General features: G+C 41.8%; 1 protein-coding gene across 6 annotated transcripts in view; it reads right to left on the reverse strand.

The window, feature by feature from the left end:
• Positions 1-14,551, reverse strand: part of eIF5B (eukaryotic translation initiation factor 5B) — a 60,865-nt gene that overhangs the window by 36,891 nt on the left and 9,423 nt on the right. For all 6 annotated transcript variants that reach the window (XR_002544563.2, XM_087352028.1, XM_022073425.2 and 3 more), the window contains 12 exons: positions 13,669-13,912; positions 12,975-13,130; positions 12,451-12,665; positions 11,061-11,145; positions 10,443-10,576; positions 9,722-9,939; positions 9,011-9,134; positions 8,066-8,233; positions 7,511-7,687; positions 7,274-7,355; positions 6,259-6,440; positions 125-201 (listed from right to left, as the gene is read on the reverse strand). Coding sequence is in view for 5 of the 6 variants with exons in the window: in XM_087352028.1 (XP_087208154.1) it covers positions 125-201; positions 6,259-6,440; positions 7,274-7,355; positions 7,511-7,687; positions 8,066-8,233; positions 9,011-9,134; positions 9,722-9,939; positions 10,443-10,576; positions 11,061-11,145; positions 12,451-12,665; positions 12,975-13,130; positions 13,669-13,912 (1,862 nt within the window). In the remaining variant the exon portion in view is untranslated. The remainder of the gene's footprint in view (positions 1-124; positions 202-6,258; positions 6,441-7,273; positions 7,356-7,510; positions 7,688-8,065; positions 8,234-9,010; positions 9,135-9,721; positions 9,940-10,442; positions 10,577-11,060; positions 11,146-12,450; positions 12,666-12,974; positions 13,131-13,668; positions 13,913-14,551) is intronic.

The following is a 14,551-nucleotide window of genomic DNA, read 5'->3' on the forward strand; positions in this document are numbered from 1 at the left end:
GGCGGCTCGACAACCCAGAAGACCGCGGTCCAGTAGGAATGCAGTGATCAGAAACGGTGGGGAAGGCTGCACCCTGGCGCAGTCATCAGAAAATATCTCTAAAGACGCAGAGCGTTTCACTTACTGACTATCGTGTTCCAGCATGGTAGAGGCCTTCATCACGTCCTTCTTCACGACCGGGCCAATACGGATATTTGAATACTGGAACAGATAAGAAAAATATATCAGTTACACGAATAAAGAGCAACTGAAAATTAATTACTGGAGATCATGAAACTACTTTCAGAGCTGCAAGATTTTGAGCTGTGGAATTGTTAAAATTGTTAAGTTATTCCCTAGTAACCGTGACAGGACACCATTAATTCTCTTCCGGATTACTAAGAAGACTCTGTTGTACAATTAGCAACTTTTACGCCCTGCGGGGAGATTCTGGAAAGCGAGACATTTAAATATCATTCGATAGAAATATTTATCTTATTTTGTCTTACGTGCCAATGAAACACTCCGCGCTGAATTTTAACATTTCATTCATTAGGAAATTCAAATTGGTCGACTGAATTCACGTCAAACTTGACACAAAATATTTTTGGAAACCAAGCGGACTCAATATATCCCTGTACCAATTTTTGGAACTTGTTTAAACCGAAGTGGTAGGTCCTTTAAAAGACCTTTCCCTCCAAAAACTTTCTCCCAAACGCAAATCTGGAACACCTGTCTCTATCCAAATTGCCACAAGTTCATCCAAAACTGGGTTTGGCACGTCAAGTGACCTTCCAAATGTAAAATTAATTACGTCTTTTCCCCCTCATGTTTGAAATAAAAAAACCCAACCAATACGACAACGTTTATTAACAGTGGTCTGCTGAGTTGTTGGCTTATTAGTCCCAAATATGTGAAACAAATTCTGACAAATTTGTTCATATTTTCCCACAAAAACATTTTAAAAACGAATGTTGAATTCGGATGATTAAGACGTATTTTAAAATGTAATGACTCATAAATGTATTATTCATTATAATTCCAACAGCTATATTCGCAGGCAACGTGTCAGAATATGTCCTCGTTGGTGCACTCATCAGTCTTAGACGTCGGAAAGCTTTCAGACTGAGAGTCCACATTTTAGGATGCAAATAGTTTCAAGGAATTCAACATGCATCTCCCTTCAGCACTTCACAAAAGTCAACCAAACATAGGTCTTAAGTTGGAGAGGCTTGAGGTCTCAAGAAATTGCAGAGTCTTTGGTACTCCGACGCCATGACGGCCCGTATAAGAGAACATATCAGCACGACTCAATATTGTTAATTCTAGTAATGTCATCAGCAGGTATAGGGACGAGACATATCTGGTTTAGACTCGCCGGATGTCACATCGCCTCGACATCCGGCACATCACTGCCAATGCTAACAAGGCACACACCGGCTGGCCTCACGATATCCGTATTACGCGACGCTCAGGGTTTCCAGTGCCTCAATGGGGGAAAGTCAGCGAGACGCAGAATTTCACCAGATTTCATCTCGCAAATGAAATTAATTGAGGTCAGCCCGCAGAATCCTAAGCAGTTACGTGGAGAGGCACAAAAACATTTTTGCGTCTTAATAAGACTTTCACGTGTTCAATACAGAGGCCGAACGTCTTTAATTGTACGTTCAGGAGCGTTCACGACTGGAAGTTTCAAAATGTGCTGTTAGCTTCGTTCCGTATGCCTGTTTGCCCACGTGAAAACTCCACAAAGTCTGAACGGGTTTTCATGAAAATTCATATCGGAAGTCTTACAAAAACTTATAGACACATTACAGTTTCAGTAAAAAAAATCGGACGCTTTTTGAAGAACTACACGAGTTTCTGAGAGTGGGTAATGGAAAGTGGTTGTGGACTAATTAAAGGTAATAATATTCCAAAACCCCGCCCAATGAGCTAGGAAAAACAAGATAGAAACTTGATAAGGGCAGCCCGGTCTCTGGGCTGAGATTTGAACCCGCGACTTCCATATACGAAGCCGGATTCCTGTCAACTCGACTGCTATGCTCGGTGTCCTTCCCAGAACCTCCCGATCCAGTTCTGTCACTTGCGAATCCAGTCGCAAATCCGCGGTAAGGACTCTGATTAAACTTCGTGTCCGGCCTACGTAGGTCTAAATACAATGGTTCTTACTGTGCGTTGCAACTCAAGAACCGATATACAGCGTGTCCCATAATTATCTTAATAACCAAATAATGAGATGAGATCGGTATTACCCTTCCTTAAAACATTAGTCTCAATTTCGTATGTTCATCCTGCCTTATTCCATGGTTTGCCCGCCTTCCTGCATTTCTGAACGTGACTACAGCCCAGATCAATGTTTTCAGAACGGCTGATATTCAAATCATCTACTGGCACGATGTACATTGCGCGGGAGACTTTTCTCCCTTCCGAGCGTTTGAAATAAAACTCAAAGGCAAACTTAGGTTATCTAAAGATTTTATTCGTGGTGGATAACTAATCCAGGGGCGAAGCATCGTTTCTTACAAAGCCGTAAAGACGTATGGCGAAGTATCCTACGCCCTCATGTTTCATTTGATAAGAATATTCCGACGATCTTGCCTTTGTCGATCGCCTAAATATTATAACATTATAAAATTACGATGTTTCGAAATCTGGGTTCAACAGCCGACATCAGAGACCGGGTGACCTCCCTATCCAACACTTGGGTTACGCGCGCAGATTAATTTAGCCATGAAAAACCATACATTAAATACATGGCATGAGAAATACGTACAAAATTTTGGCTGGAAACCCTGAAAGTACTAGACCCAATCTGAAAAAACCCAAGCGACGACGATGTTAAAATCTTCCATGGAATTAATTTATAACTACGAGAGTACAAACTTAGCGTGTCGGGAATATACAGCCAATTCCACAGAGATAACCACTGGCCTTTGTCTAAATACACAACCCAGTGTTTTACAGCGCCATATTCTCGATAAAATAATGTTTATCTGTGTAAAAAAACATAAAGTCATTTGTTTAACGTTGCTGTATCAGCTACAGAGCTTCACAACAGCACAAAACAACTTGTTCATGAAACAATGAAGGAAAAACTTGGCTCTCATTGCCTTGGAAAGCATCAGAGTTAACGCGGTCCGTTTCGCGCGTCACCCTGTACAAAGTAAGCAGTCGCCCCTCTGAAATACGACGCGCAAACACGGACGGAGCTCGAAAGTAAACTTAAGACGAATTCTCGTCCCGTCCGGTGTGTCCACCATCAGACACAACTGCCAATCCAAGGGCCAATGTGAATGATTTCAAATTAGTCCGACGACATTTCAGGAGATGCAAATTACCCAACATTTGAGGCTTACGCCACATCGTGTAGCATGTTCCGTGCTCAGTAACAGACGGCGGAGAAAATCCACACAATCCATCCCTTTAATCCTTAACCAACTCCACAGAGCAGAGAGTTTCTTGAAAAACTGATGGTCGCTCAGCGAGAGAAAATCGAACCAATATGAGAAAGACTTTAAACATTTTGGCTGGAAAACACGAAGATACGAGAGAACTCGCGAGGCTTCGGCGAAAATGTGAGGACAATAAACAAGGAGAGCGCCCGATTAAGGACGCGCTCTTACCAACTTCCGGGTACCGCAAAAGGCTAGTTGAGAGACTACAAGCTTCTCAAGGACAACCCTGCTCTACAGAATTCAACACTCATTTTTCCACGAACTAGTGTAAGGAAAACCAGGACATCTGAGTACAGGGGGTTCGAATCCCGGCACAAGTAGGTGCATTTCTATTCGCTCGTCCGTTATGTTGGTATTATCGACTGTATTATTATTTAGTGTTCTGTCTGACGACAGGTCCATATGAACAGGATCCTTCCATCCTTTTCTCGGACTGGGACCTGTTCATATACGTTCTTGGCAGATGATCCAGAAGTGGTTTGCCATTGCCTTCTTCTGTGTGTGTGAATGGAGTAATTGTTGGGATGCCACGGAGGAAAACTCCGTGTTGCCTAGACCACGGCCTTGCCCAACACAAGTTATAAATTCGGGCACCGCCGGGAATCGAACCCGAGACCCCCAGGATTACAAGGCCAGGGTTCTAACCGCTAGACCACCGTGGCTTAACAGTAAGCAGGCAGGCAGTCGCTGCTCTTGGAACGACTTCGAAAGTCGTCTCGGGCCGAGTGCTGTTTCCTTCACAAAGTTTGAGAGGGGGCTCATTCAACGAACTGAGCTTTGCAATGAGCTGTATCCTGCATCGGAGGGTTAGTTTAAGAAGGAAGTCCTTCATTGATGCAAGTTGGATGAGTCAAACAAGCAGTTGACAGGTTGGGGGCCACATGTAGGGAATGTGACTAACAGGGCTGTCCAACTAGCGCCATTGGCCGGCCACGTTCGTTTCGGGAGATATTCTCCGACACTTCCCCTCTTCAGCCATCAATTACTCGTTTTAATGCCATTCATCCCTTACACCAAAATAATTACTGAAATGCGAGTTTAAACTAACTTTAATATTATTATTCGCCTATGAATTTATATTATGTGACGAATCAAAACTGTCTCCACTAAAAATTAAGTTTATCCACCCCAAAACTACTGAAAAATCTAAAGATTAAAATATAAAAAAACTATAATTTAACTTGCTATGGGAGTCACTTGGTCACTTGGATAAAATCTTAACGGCATTCAAGCGCTGTACCTGTCACCAGATGTTAGTAGAACGAAGACATCAAGGAGGTAAATGGGACTTGGGAAACAGAAAATTGGACAAAAAGAGATGCAGATGGCATGATAATATTAAAATGGATATTACATAACAGAGTTTTTATGGTGCAGGCTTGAACAAACAATTTAAAGACAAGAAGATGGCCGTCTTCAGATTCACCGACGTGAAAAACTGAAATCCTTAAAGACAGGCTCCAGGGAGGCTCTCGTGAACTTTTGAGTTTTCGTAAAAGGTCGAGTGGAATTTCTTGACAGATTACCTGTTCCACGGAGGATACAGCGAAGGTCAAACCACAACACGGCAATCCTCTATACAGGCTGATTCAAAATGTTAGGGCCAAACTGAAGGAGGGGACTCGGAGAGAACGACTTTCGAATAGGAATCCGTGTCCTCCGAAGTCATCCTGAGTCTGTCGAGGCCATCGAAGGTAGGGACGTCTGATAACGTACCTCTGAAATAATCGTACTTTGCTATTCTCCTACTAGCTTAATTTTGAATCACGTCAGATTCTACAGAGGCCCCTGGGTACGATTATTTCAGCCATATCAGACGTCCCTACCTTCGATGGCCTCGACAGACTCAGGATGACTTCGGAGGACACGGATTCCTATTCGAAAGTCGTTCTCTCCGAGTCCCTCTATACGCTCCTTCAGTTTGGCCATAACCTTTTGAATCACCCTGTATAGTTCGACCCTCGAACTGTGGTCACAAAAACTTTAGAGCAGAAATTCCCGATGTAATTTTAAAGAGAATTTCGCTGGAGAAAGCCACACCTACTAGCTGCCATCTGCCAACATCTAAAATAAAGTTTGTCCCACTATACGCCATATAGGCGCTTGGGGTGAGTGGAGGTATAGCTCCTCTCTTCCTTGACCTCGGCACTAGATGGGGGTGAGTGGTCAGCATCACGCCCCGGCCGGCTTTACCCCCGGGAAAGGACCCCGGTACCCATTGTAGAGGAGGCTGGGTGGGCCCCAGAGCCGGTCTGGACGCAGAGGCTAGAGGAAAAATCCTCTGTCCCCGTCGGGGATCGAACCCCGGTCGTCCAGCCCGTAGCTAGTCACTATACTGACTGAGCTATCCCGGCTCATATCTTCCAACATCTGTCGCAATATAAATGTACCATTAAGTCTGATACAACACGATGCCAGTTCGTTTCGACAGACCCTGGAATATTCGCCTGTAAACGTACACCAAGTTCTGCACTAACAAACAAATCTTAGTTAAGAAACGAGCCACGTACGTACAGCGCCTCAGAGAGCGAGGTCGGGGGTGTAAAGGGTGACATTTGAAATCTAGGCAGTTATACTGGGAGGTGCGACGATTTAAAAAAGGCAACTTTACAAAGAATAAGCAGCGTACAGTAACAGCAAAAATTCCAAGAGACTTCTGGCAGAACACGCAGATACAAGCGCACATAATCAAAATCAGTCGCATTAGCGTCACGTATTGACAAAGGAAGAAAAAGGATGTGCGCGTACAAAGAACACGTTGGTGCGAGCTCAATAATGTTCTTAGAAGTTCGTGTTGGAAACGAATAAAATGTGTACTCACCGGGATTTTGGATGTCCTCAGGAACTCGAGCAGAGCCTCCAGCGAGCCGAGAGTCGAAGCCTGCACGTACACGCCTCTCTCCTGCAGTTTGATGTTGCTGAGAGCAGATCGCAAGTCCCGAGAAACTTCTTCGCGCAAGATATCGACCTCGTCGCTTTTCTGAGCTACCTGAAGATTCAGACCTAAACAGACGAGCATTTGTATTTCAAAATGACGACACTGAACTGTAAAAGACGGCTTTCGCCTGGGTTGCAGAAATTTACAAACGCCTTCACCAGGGCATTCATCACCCTGATGATGGAGTCTTCCAAACAATGCAAGAGATGCATTAAGACTGTGCATCACATTTGGCACAAATTTGGGAAATTAACTTTTTTTTTGGTTATGCTGGGGGGGGGGGGGAGGAGTCAAAATCTTTGACCAATGATTTAACTTGCGTCATAGCACCGTATATTTTTAGTTTCTGGAAACTAAGTGCTGTAAATATGTTCATAAACGATTCCCCAACATTACATACCGAGAATCGGAACAAATGGAAAACACGAAGAAGGTAAGTACTAGGGTCTACGACGTCAACATTTCGCAACATTTTTCATTAATCCCCACATAAATGTAAATATCGAGCTCCAGCGTAATTCTGTCCGCTGTGTCGTTGAACGTCTCGCATAGAAAATATCGTATTTATTATAATCTCACACGGCGGCAAATAAACGAAACTGGCAACCGACCTCCCAACCGAACACGCTGCCACTCGATATTAACAAATTACAACGCGCGTCTGTTACACGCAGCCATGACAGATAATAATCATATCGACCGCAGTCTTCCGGGATGCAACGCTATGTTTTCGAGGAATGTCGGTAACAACTTACGAGACTCAGCGGTGATATAACCCGGAAGACGATAATCATCACCCACCACATCGTAAGAGGACCTCGCACGCTCGTAATCACCGTAATTGTGACAGCTTAGAATTTCAGTTTATCGCTCTGTCCTATATAAGCAACGAGCTCACCTGCAATTGCTTTTTCCAAATCCTTCGCTGCAATTTTTACTCCTTGCGCCGCTTTAATCTCCTTGTAGTCTACATACGCATTCTGAAAAATCACAAAAGAAGAGAAAATGACGAGTACAAAACAAAATATACAAAAGAATAATTATGAAAGTACCAACTTCGCCCAGATTTGTTTTACGACATTTCCAAGCGCTCGTTCTTACGATCTGACGGTGCACCATTTAAGATCACGCTTACCTTTACTCTAAGCTCTTTCATGGGCTGTGGCATCAGCAACGAACGAATCTGCGTCACGATAGGCCCGTCTGTTCCTGCCAGTACCATGACGTCACCTTCGCGAAGCCTTCCGTTCACCAGGATAGCGTCAATTGTCGTTCCCAAACCCGGTATGGCTTTTACTTCCAGAACTGTCGCCTACATTACAAGCGGGAAAAGAAGAATACGCTTTCAAACAGCAAGTACAGGACAACACTTTAACAAATTAAATTACAAAGACGACCCACATGAAGTAGAAAAGCATCTTACGGGGAGGGGGGAGATAATACAACAAACACCAATGAATCACCTGAAACTGCGTAAAAAATTCAAGCACCTACGAACATCAGTAACTAAAAGGAGAAAAATCATTCTTGACAAGTTTGTTACTGTATGCACTATACACTACTGCCGGACTCTATCCTGAGCCAGACGAACCCAGTCGATATTCAGCAGGTGCCTCTGGGCAACCGCTTTGGTCTTTGTCCCCCGAGCAAGACGAGATTTAAGCAGCCAAAAACTTTCTCTAGACGATACCTGCAGTTCATCAGAGTACATAAGTCTCTTGGCAAGCATGTTCTGGCAGTTGTCAACGATGAGTCCCAGGAGATTGCCGATTCCCTCACCCGTAATGGCGCTTGTTGGCACCAAGGACACGTAGCTTCGGATGTCAGGGTTGTCATAGAAGACGGCAGCGTTTAACCCCTGCAGAAAAATAACAGACTCAGATGTTTAAATGCAATTCGCAAAATTCAAATATCATCCCGCGTCATGAGTCCGCTTACATTTAATTATGACTAAATATTTTCCAAAATGTATGCTCAAAAACTGCGCCAAAGATGAGACGTGTCTCTAACCCAAATTCACACTTAAAAGCAACGATCTTAAATATTCACCACTATTTAGCGCCACCCTATTAAAAACTTTTTTTTTTTGCAAACTTCATTGACCTTCACGTACAATTATTACAGACACAACTCTATTTCTGCAAAGCCAATCACACCGGATCGTCAAAAAATTATTTCTTCACATTTCATTCGCCACACCAAAAAAATCTTTCTATTTCTTTTCTTCATATTTCAATAAGAGGTGGCAGTTCCGTCATGTGGCACCAATGAAACTGCCAAGAAATCACGACTGAAACTAAATCTTCAACGCAAGTCAACGTCGGACGCATTTCTTACACGAAGTGATTTCCGTGCAAGACGGCAAACAAGTACTGCACAAAGGCTTCGTGATGTCAATAAACAAAAAAATATTGTCACAATGACAAGATAAATTCAGATGGCAGCGACAGCATCAGTCAAACATACAAGTGATTGTAAGTACAGATTTTGTTTTTCACGCTACTGTACATTCATCGACAAAAACGACAGAGGGCGCAAGGTGAAGACACGATAGAAATTACACATTCGTAATCTTACAATCAATATTTAGCAGATAAACAACCTAACGACAACAAAAAACAAGCTTCATACCAACCTGTTCTGCAAACTGCACGATAACCTCCTTGGTTCTGTGCTCAAATTCTAATTGTGTATTAGCGGCCTGCGCCTTTATTACATCTCTTATATCTTTCCTGTTCATTGTCTGCCAGTCGTAAAGCCTGTAAAAGAATTTTACTTAATTATATTCAATAACCAAAGTAACATTCAAAACCAGATGCTTATTTCCAGTTTCAGTATAACAAACTTTCAACACGGCTCCTGTCTTCCTGTACTACTAACGAAGGCGATAACGAACAGAAAAAGACAGTTCATATTCATTAAAATAAGATTTTGTTATAATGAAAGGCAATAAAAGTAATTTAGTAAAGTAATATTGTTTCATAAAGGTCGACGCACTGTCAAATACGTAACACCACATATATCTGCGGTGATAACGGCACAAAATAACCTCCTTATAGTATCGTGCTATTGTAACATAAGCCAGAACGTTCTTTCCAACATGATCACGCATATTTTTATGCATTGTGCAAATACACAAAGGATAAATCAAATTTGGTACGGACAAGATAGCCAGAAGCCAAATTTTCATTTTCAATTTCGTATAATTCCACCCACTGACGACTGGGGCCACTTGTCCACCGCTTTGCTTACTGTGCGATGTGCCAATTTTCGCAATCCGATTCTTCATTACCACTCTCAAGATTTCAATACATACAATTAAAAACTATTTTATTAATCAACGTACCTGTCAATCTTATTTAAGGCCACAATGAAAGGAGTTTTCTTGTTCTTGAGAAGATTTATAGATTCAATGGTCTGCGGTTCCAATCCATGCATAATGTCCACGACGAGAATCGCAATATCACAGAGAGAAGAACCTCTGTTACGTAGGTTGCTGAAAGACTCATGTCCAGGAGTATCGATGATAAGTAAACCGGGTATCCGAAGTTCTACGTCAGCAAACTGCGCACAAATTGTAGATGAAGATATATACACGCGCACAAAAACACAATTTGAGAGCATGAACCTAGCTTGCCGTCCTAGATAATAAAGTAAAGAAAAATAAGGTGACAATGTAAGAAGCCAAAAGTAGCATTTTGGACACACGACGTGCTGTTTTTGTAAATATGACATTTTTAAAAAAAATCGTGATGTAGTGGGACAATACAGTCCCATTTTTCCAAATATAAATACAAGTTACAAGAAATGGATAAAGGTTAATTTATTTAAATTTTTCAAATATGTTCCTACAGAACACAATACTTTTTTTTTTGTAAACTGAACTATTAATTGAAATATCAGAAAATGAAAAAAAATTGTAAATTAAAATTCTCAACATAAGAATTCAATTTTATTGATATTTGACTTCATAAAGACACATAAAAACTTTTCTCTAACGAGATCATTTTAGTATGGACAACTCTGGTACAGCATTCAATATGTCATGTTTGATACGACATACTTACTCCTTTAACAAATTTAGTTTGCTCTTTTATTGCACTGATCGGTACATTCGTTGCTCCTATCTGCTGTGTAATACCTCCAGCCTCACCGTCTTGAACGTTCGTACGTCGTAACTTGTCTAAGATCTTTGTTTTACCTGACAAACACAGATGCACAAAATACATTACTGAAGATGTACAGAATAATAAACAAAAATTTGAAATCTGCCCTGACACATAAATAGTCATCAAATTTTTAGCTAAAAACACTGCAAGGTGTGTTACCTTCTAACACTGACCGAAGACAATGCGTGAAGTGGAACTTGGTCAGTACACATTTTGTACAAAGTAAAAATTCTTCCATTAGAGCGGATGTGGCGTATGTCAATTTACTGATGCACTTAAAATTTTAAGTAGCTAACATGAACAAAATGTGTTGCAGAATTAAATTTCTTAAATGAACCTACACTTAATATGAAAAATTACAATGTCCTAAAAATTAGTCATTTATTAACATGTGTAACAGAGCCGAATTAAAAACATATGGAATAAACGTGTGAATTATGCAGCAAATATGGTAATTGTAAGCTCTTACATACTGCGCATTTAGAAATTAAGAATAACTGACTCATTGATTCTCACCTGTATCTACATGACCCAGAACACAAACCACAGCAGCTCGTAATACATCAACTGACCGGTTCACTTCTGCTTCCTCGCGCCGTTTCTGTAAACATACATGTCACTGTAAGTCCCGAGCCGTAGCCGCGCGGCCTGAGGCATCACGCTTCGGACCGCTGATACGGAATGCGCGCTGGTTCGGGTCTCGGGGGAGAAGAAATTTTCTCATGAGCTTTCGACCGGTGTATGGGACCGGTGCCAACCCAGCATCGTGAGGAAATTGGGGAGCTACAATGAGTAGCGTAATCCGGTCATGAAAGCTAGCAATGGCTGGGGGTTCGTCGTGCTGACCACACGTCACCCTATATCTGGTCGGATGATCGTTCACCTCTGCTTAGGCATGTGAACGTGAGGCCAGCAGTCAAGTTAGTCGGCTTTGGCTCTCTGGAGCTGTTTCGCCACGGATTTAATTTTTACATGTCACTGTAATGCAGTAAATAGTAAAGAACCTGCCTGCTCATCATGAATTCAAGTTCTTGGTTATAACTGAAACCTCAAATAAGAACCAAGGTTATAATACTGTACCAACTGGTGAAGCCTATCACACACCTCGGACATGGTGCGAGATGGAGCACCGGGTAAACTTAAGTTATTGGGGGAAAGTAAAAGTACTCAGCGAAGAACCTGCCACAGTGCTACCTTGAGCATCACATATTTTACACGGACTGCCCCACCAGATGTAGGCCTCTGTGGCGAGAAATCAATGCCTAACTGCCTGAGACATGCCACAGTTCTAGCTTTAAATACAGCATTTCCCACTGCATAAAAAACAGTTCATTTCCTCGAAATAAACATATAAATTGCAAAGAATCTTAGATATCAGGCAGTATCTATAAAAATGGGGCAAATATTTGATCCGCAGTTAACAAGCTGCCTCTTTAGAGTTCTTTATGCTCTATCGTAAAGAAACTCCTTTTGGGCAAGTTCTTACACAGTGGGAAATGTGTCAGTCGGCAAGCAACACCACATGCTCTGAGATCACGTTTACCAGATCTAATGTCTGTAAATCTCAATTAGTAATGCAAACACCTTTAATTACACAGCTAGCATCTAAACCTTGACAGAAGTATCTTGAATATTCATAAGGAAGAGCAAGTTTATGATTTCAACATGCCTGCGCACACACCTGTCCCACTAATAACTTTCAAATCAAGAGACAAATTTTCATTAAACTTGGGGAGGTGAGGGAGAGCAGCTAACCAAATAATTTGCACTTTTACAACTTTCATCCACCAAGAAAAATAGAAATTATCTGCCAAAGAACTGATTCAGTGTAGGTGTTACATTAAAACAGGTTTTAGGTTTTACCTAAAACCAATTCTTACTGAAACGTATTATAAAATCAGCACACCTGTATCCTAGCCACTGCTCTCTCTTTTCGCCTTTCTGCATCTGTTTTGTGTTCATCTTCACTATCACTATCCTCCTCACTGCTGCTCTCATCAGATTCATCCTCTGATTCTGATTCTTCATTGTCATCTTCATCATCGTCTTCTTCATCATCGTCATCTTCTTCTTGTTTCGTTCCTTTTACTTTTGCACCTAATTTTGACTTATCAGAATGATCTGGATAACAGAAAATAAACAAGCTATTTAAATGCAGCCATATACACAACAAGAAATGGTTAGCAGAAACGAGAGGTCAAAAATCGCAAAGCACGTTTTAGACCACAAATTTCTTAAGCTCACTGATAGCCTTCCCAATAAGAGGCTCCATTGTGGGCTTCCACATCTTGTAAACACACACAATTTTGAAAGTATCAATTACAATATCTGAAATTTTACTTTATGAAAATCTTATTCACCAGGTTGGAGGGGGGGGGGGGGGGGGGGCCACTTTAAGGCGACTGTGAAATTAGTTATGCTAAATCTCACCTTCATCCTCGTCTTCTCCCGAAGACTCAGCATCCCACGTATCCTTCACATCATCATCCTGATCCAAACTGTCCTTCACTTCACCTGCTTCCTTCTTTTCCGATGCAACAGAATCCACAATTTCAACCTCTACGTTCTGCTCTTCGTGTTTCTGGTCTGTTAAAATGAACCACGCAAATCAAAGTCAAATAAGTATCAAACTTAAAAACACCTAGATACTTGACTGTCAACTTGTACTTTACAAACCATACATTTTGAAACCTTAGCGATAACTTTAATTTTTCCTGTTCTGCTGTGTCAGGCACAGAAGTATACTTAATCAACTAACTAATCAACCAACTCCTTGGTAGCAGAACCCGCAGGCTCAACACCGACAACGCCAAAGTCCGTCACCAGCCACGATCCTGAGCCAATTCCATCCATTTGCCATCCTCACTGCCTACATCCCTAAGATCCATCTTGATGACTTAATCAACTCTCACCCAAAATACTACAAAACTTTACGGGTTCCTTAGAGGTAACTCTGCAACTTACCCTGTCCTTAGGATTTCAAGACCAGTCCTAAGCTCAGGTTTCAGGGCCTAGCCAAAAGAATGGTGAAGATGGCAACTTCAAAATTTGCTGTAACTTTGGAACATTTCCAAAAGACACTGTGGACGGACCCAAAACCCAAAATACATTATACACAACTCACCTTGCTCAAGACTAGTCTGCTGTTTTGCTTTAGTCCGTACTCTCGTGCCTGGTCTGGGAGCTCTCTTCTCCCCTGCATTAGGCATTTCTAGTCCCTGAGCTTTAAGAGCATCCAACATTGCTTGAGCACGGGCACGGTCAGCTTTCTGCTTCGCTGACAGGAGTTTACCCTCTGCTTTCAGCCTCTCTTTTCTTTCTTTTTCTTTAAGTTTCTTTCTTTCTTTGCGCTCAATCTCCAACAGGCGCTAAAAGTGGGGAATAAATGCAGTCAAATGGTACTTCAAAGACAAACTAAAAATTCCTATTGTTAAACGGCATTCAGTGCCTCTAGTTTATTGAGAGTTTTGCCACAGCCACCCATTCCAGATGGCAAGCCATTTCTCTCCGGTGCTCCTCTGCGTATTCTACTACGCAGAATGTCTCACCAATGTAGATGGCTCTGCATGGAATTTTGCAGACACTAGGAGCTTTCAGATCACATGCAAATGCGAAGCCTTTTACATTGGTGAGATATGCCCCCCTCAAATACCAAGCTCTGACTGACCATTTCCTGTGACAAAATTCCAATATAAACGAGTTACTTCCCAAACTTCCTCACTTTAGCCCCATGATATACAAAGTACGGCAACAAGACAACTTCTATATGGTGTGAGCACCTATATGTTGGATCAAAATCAATAACAGCCATCAAAGACATAAAACGAATTCATGAACACACAGAAATCTTGGTAGTACCTAGTGTTTCTTGCGTGTTGAACGCACATTCCGCAAAGCTTCATGAGAGTGGAAGACGAGACTGAAAATACGTGCACCAAATCTGAATACAAGTATTTTCTAAATGCATTCTTTGCACTTTTGCACATGACACATACATTGAATCTGTT

The sequence above is a fragment of the Zootermopsis nevadensis genome, unplaced genomic scaffold (assembly GCF_977971745.1).
Source record: "Zootermopsis nevadensis isolate Lab colony 2312 unplaced genomic scaffold, Znev_1.0 Znev_ptg000020l, whole genome shotgun sequence".
NCBI classification, from domain to species: Eukaryota; Metazoa; Arthropoda; class Insecta; order Blattodea; family Termopsidae; genus Zootermopsis; species Zootermopsis nevadensis.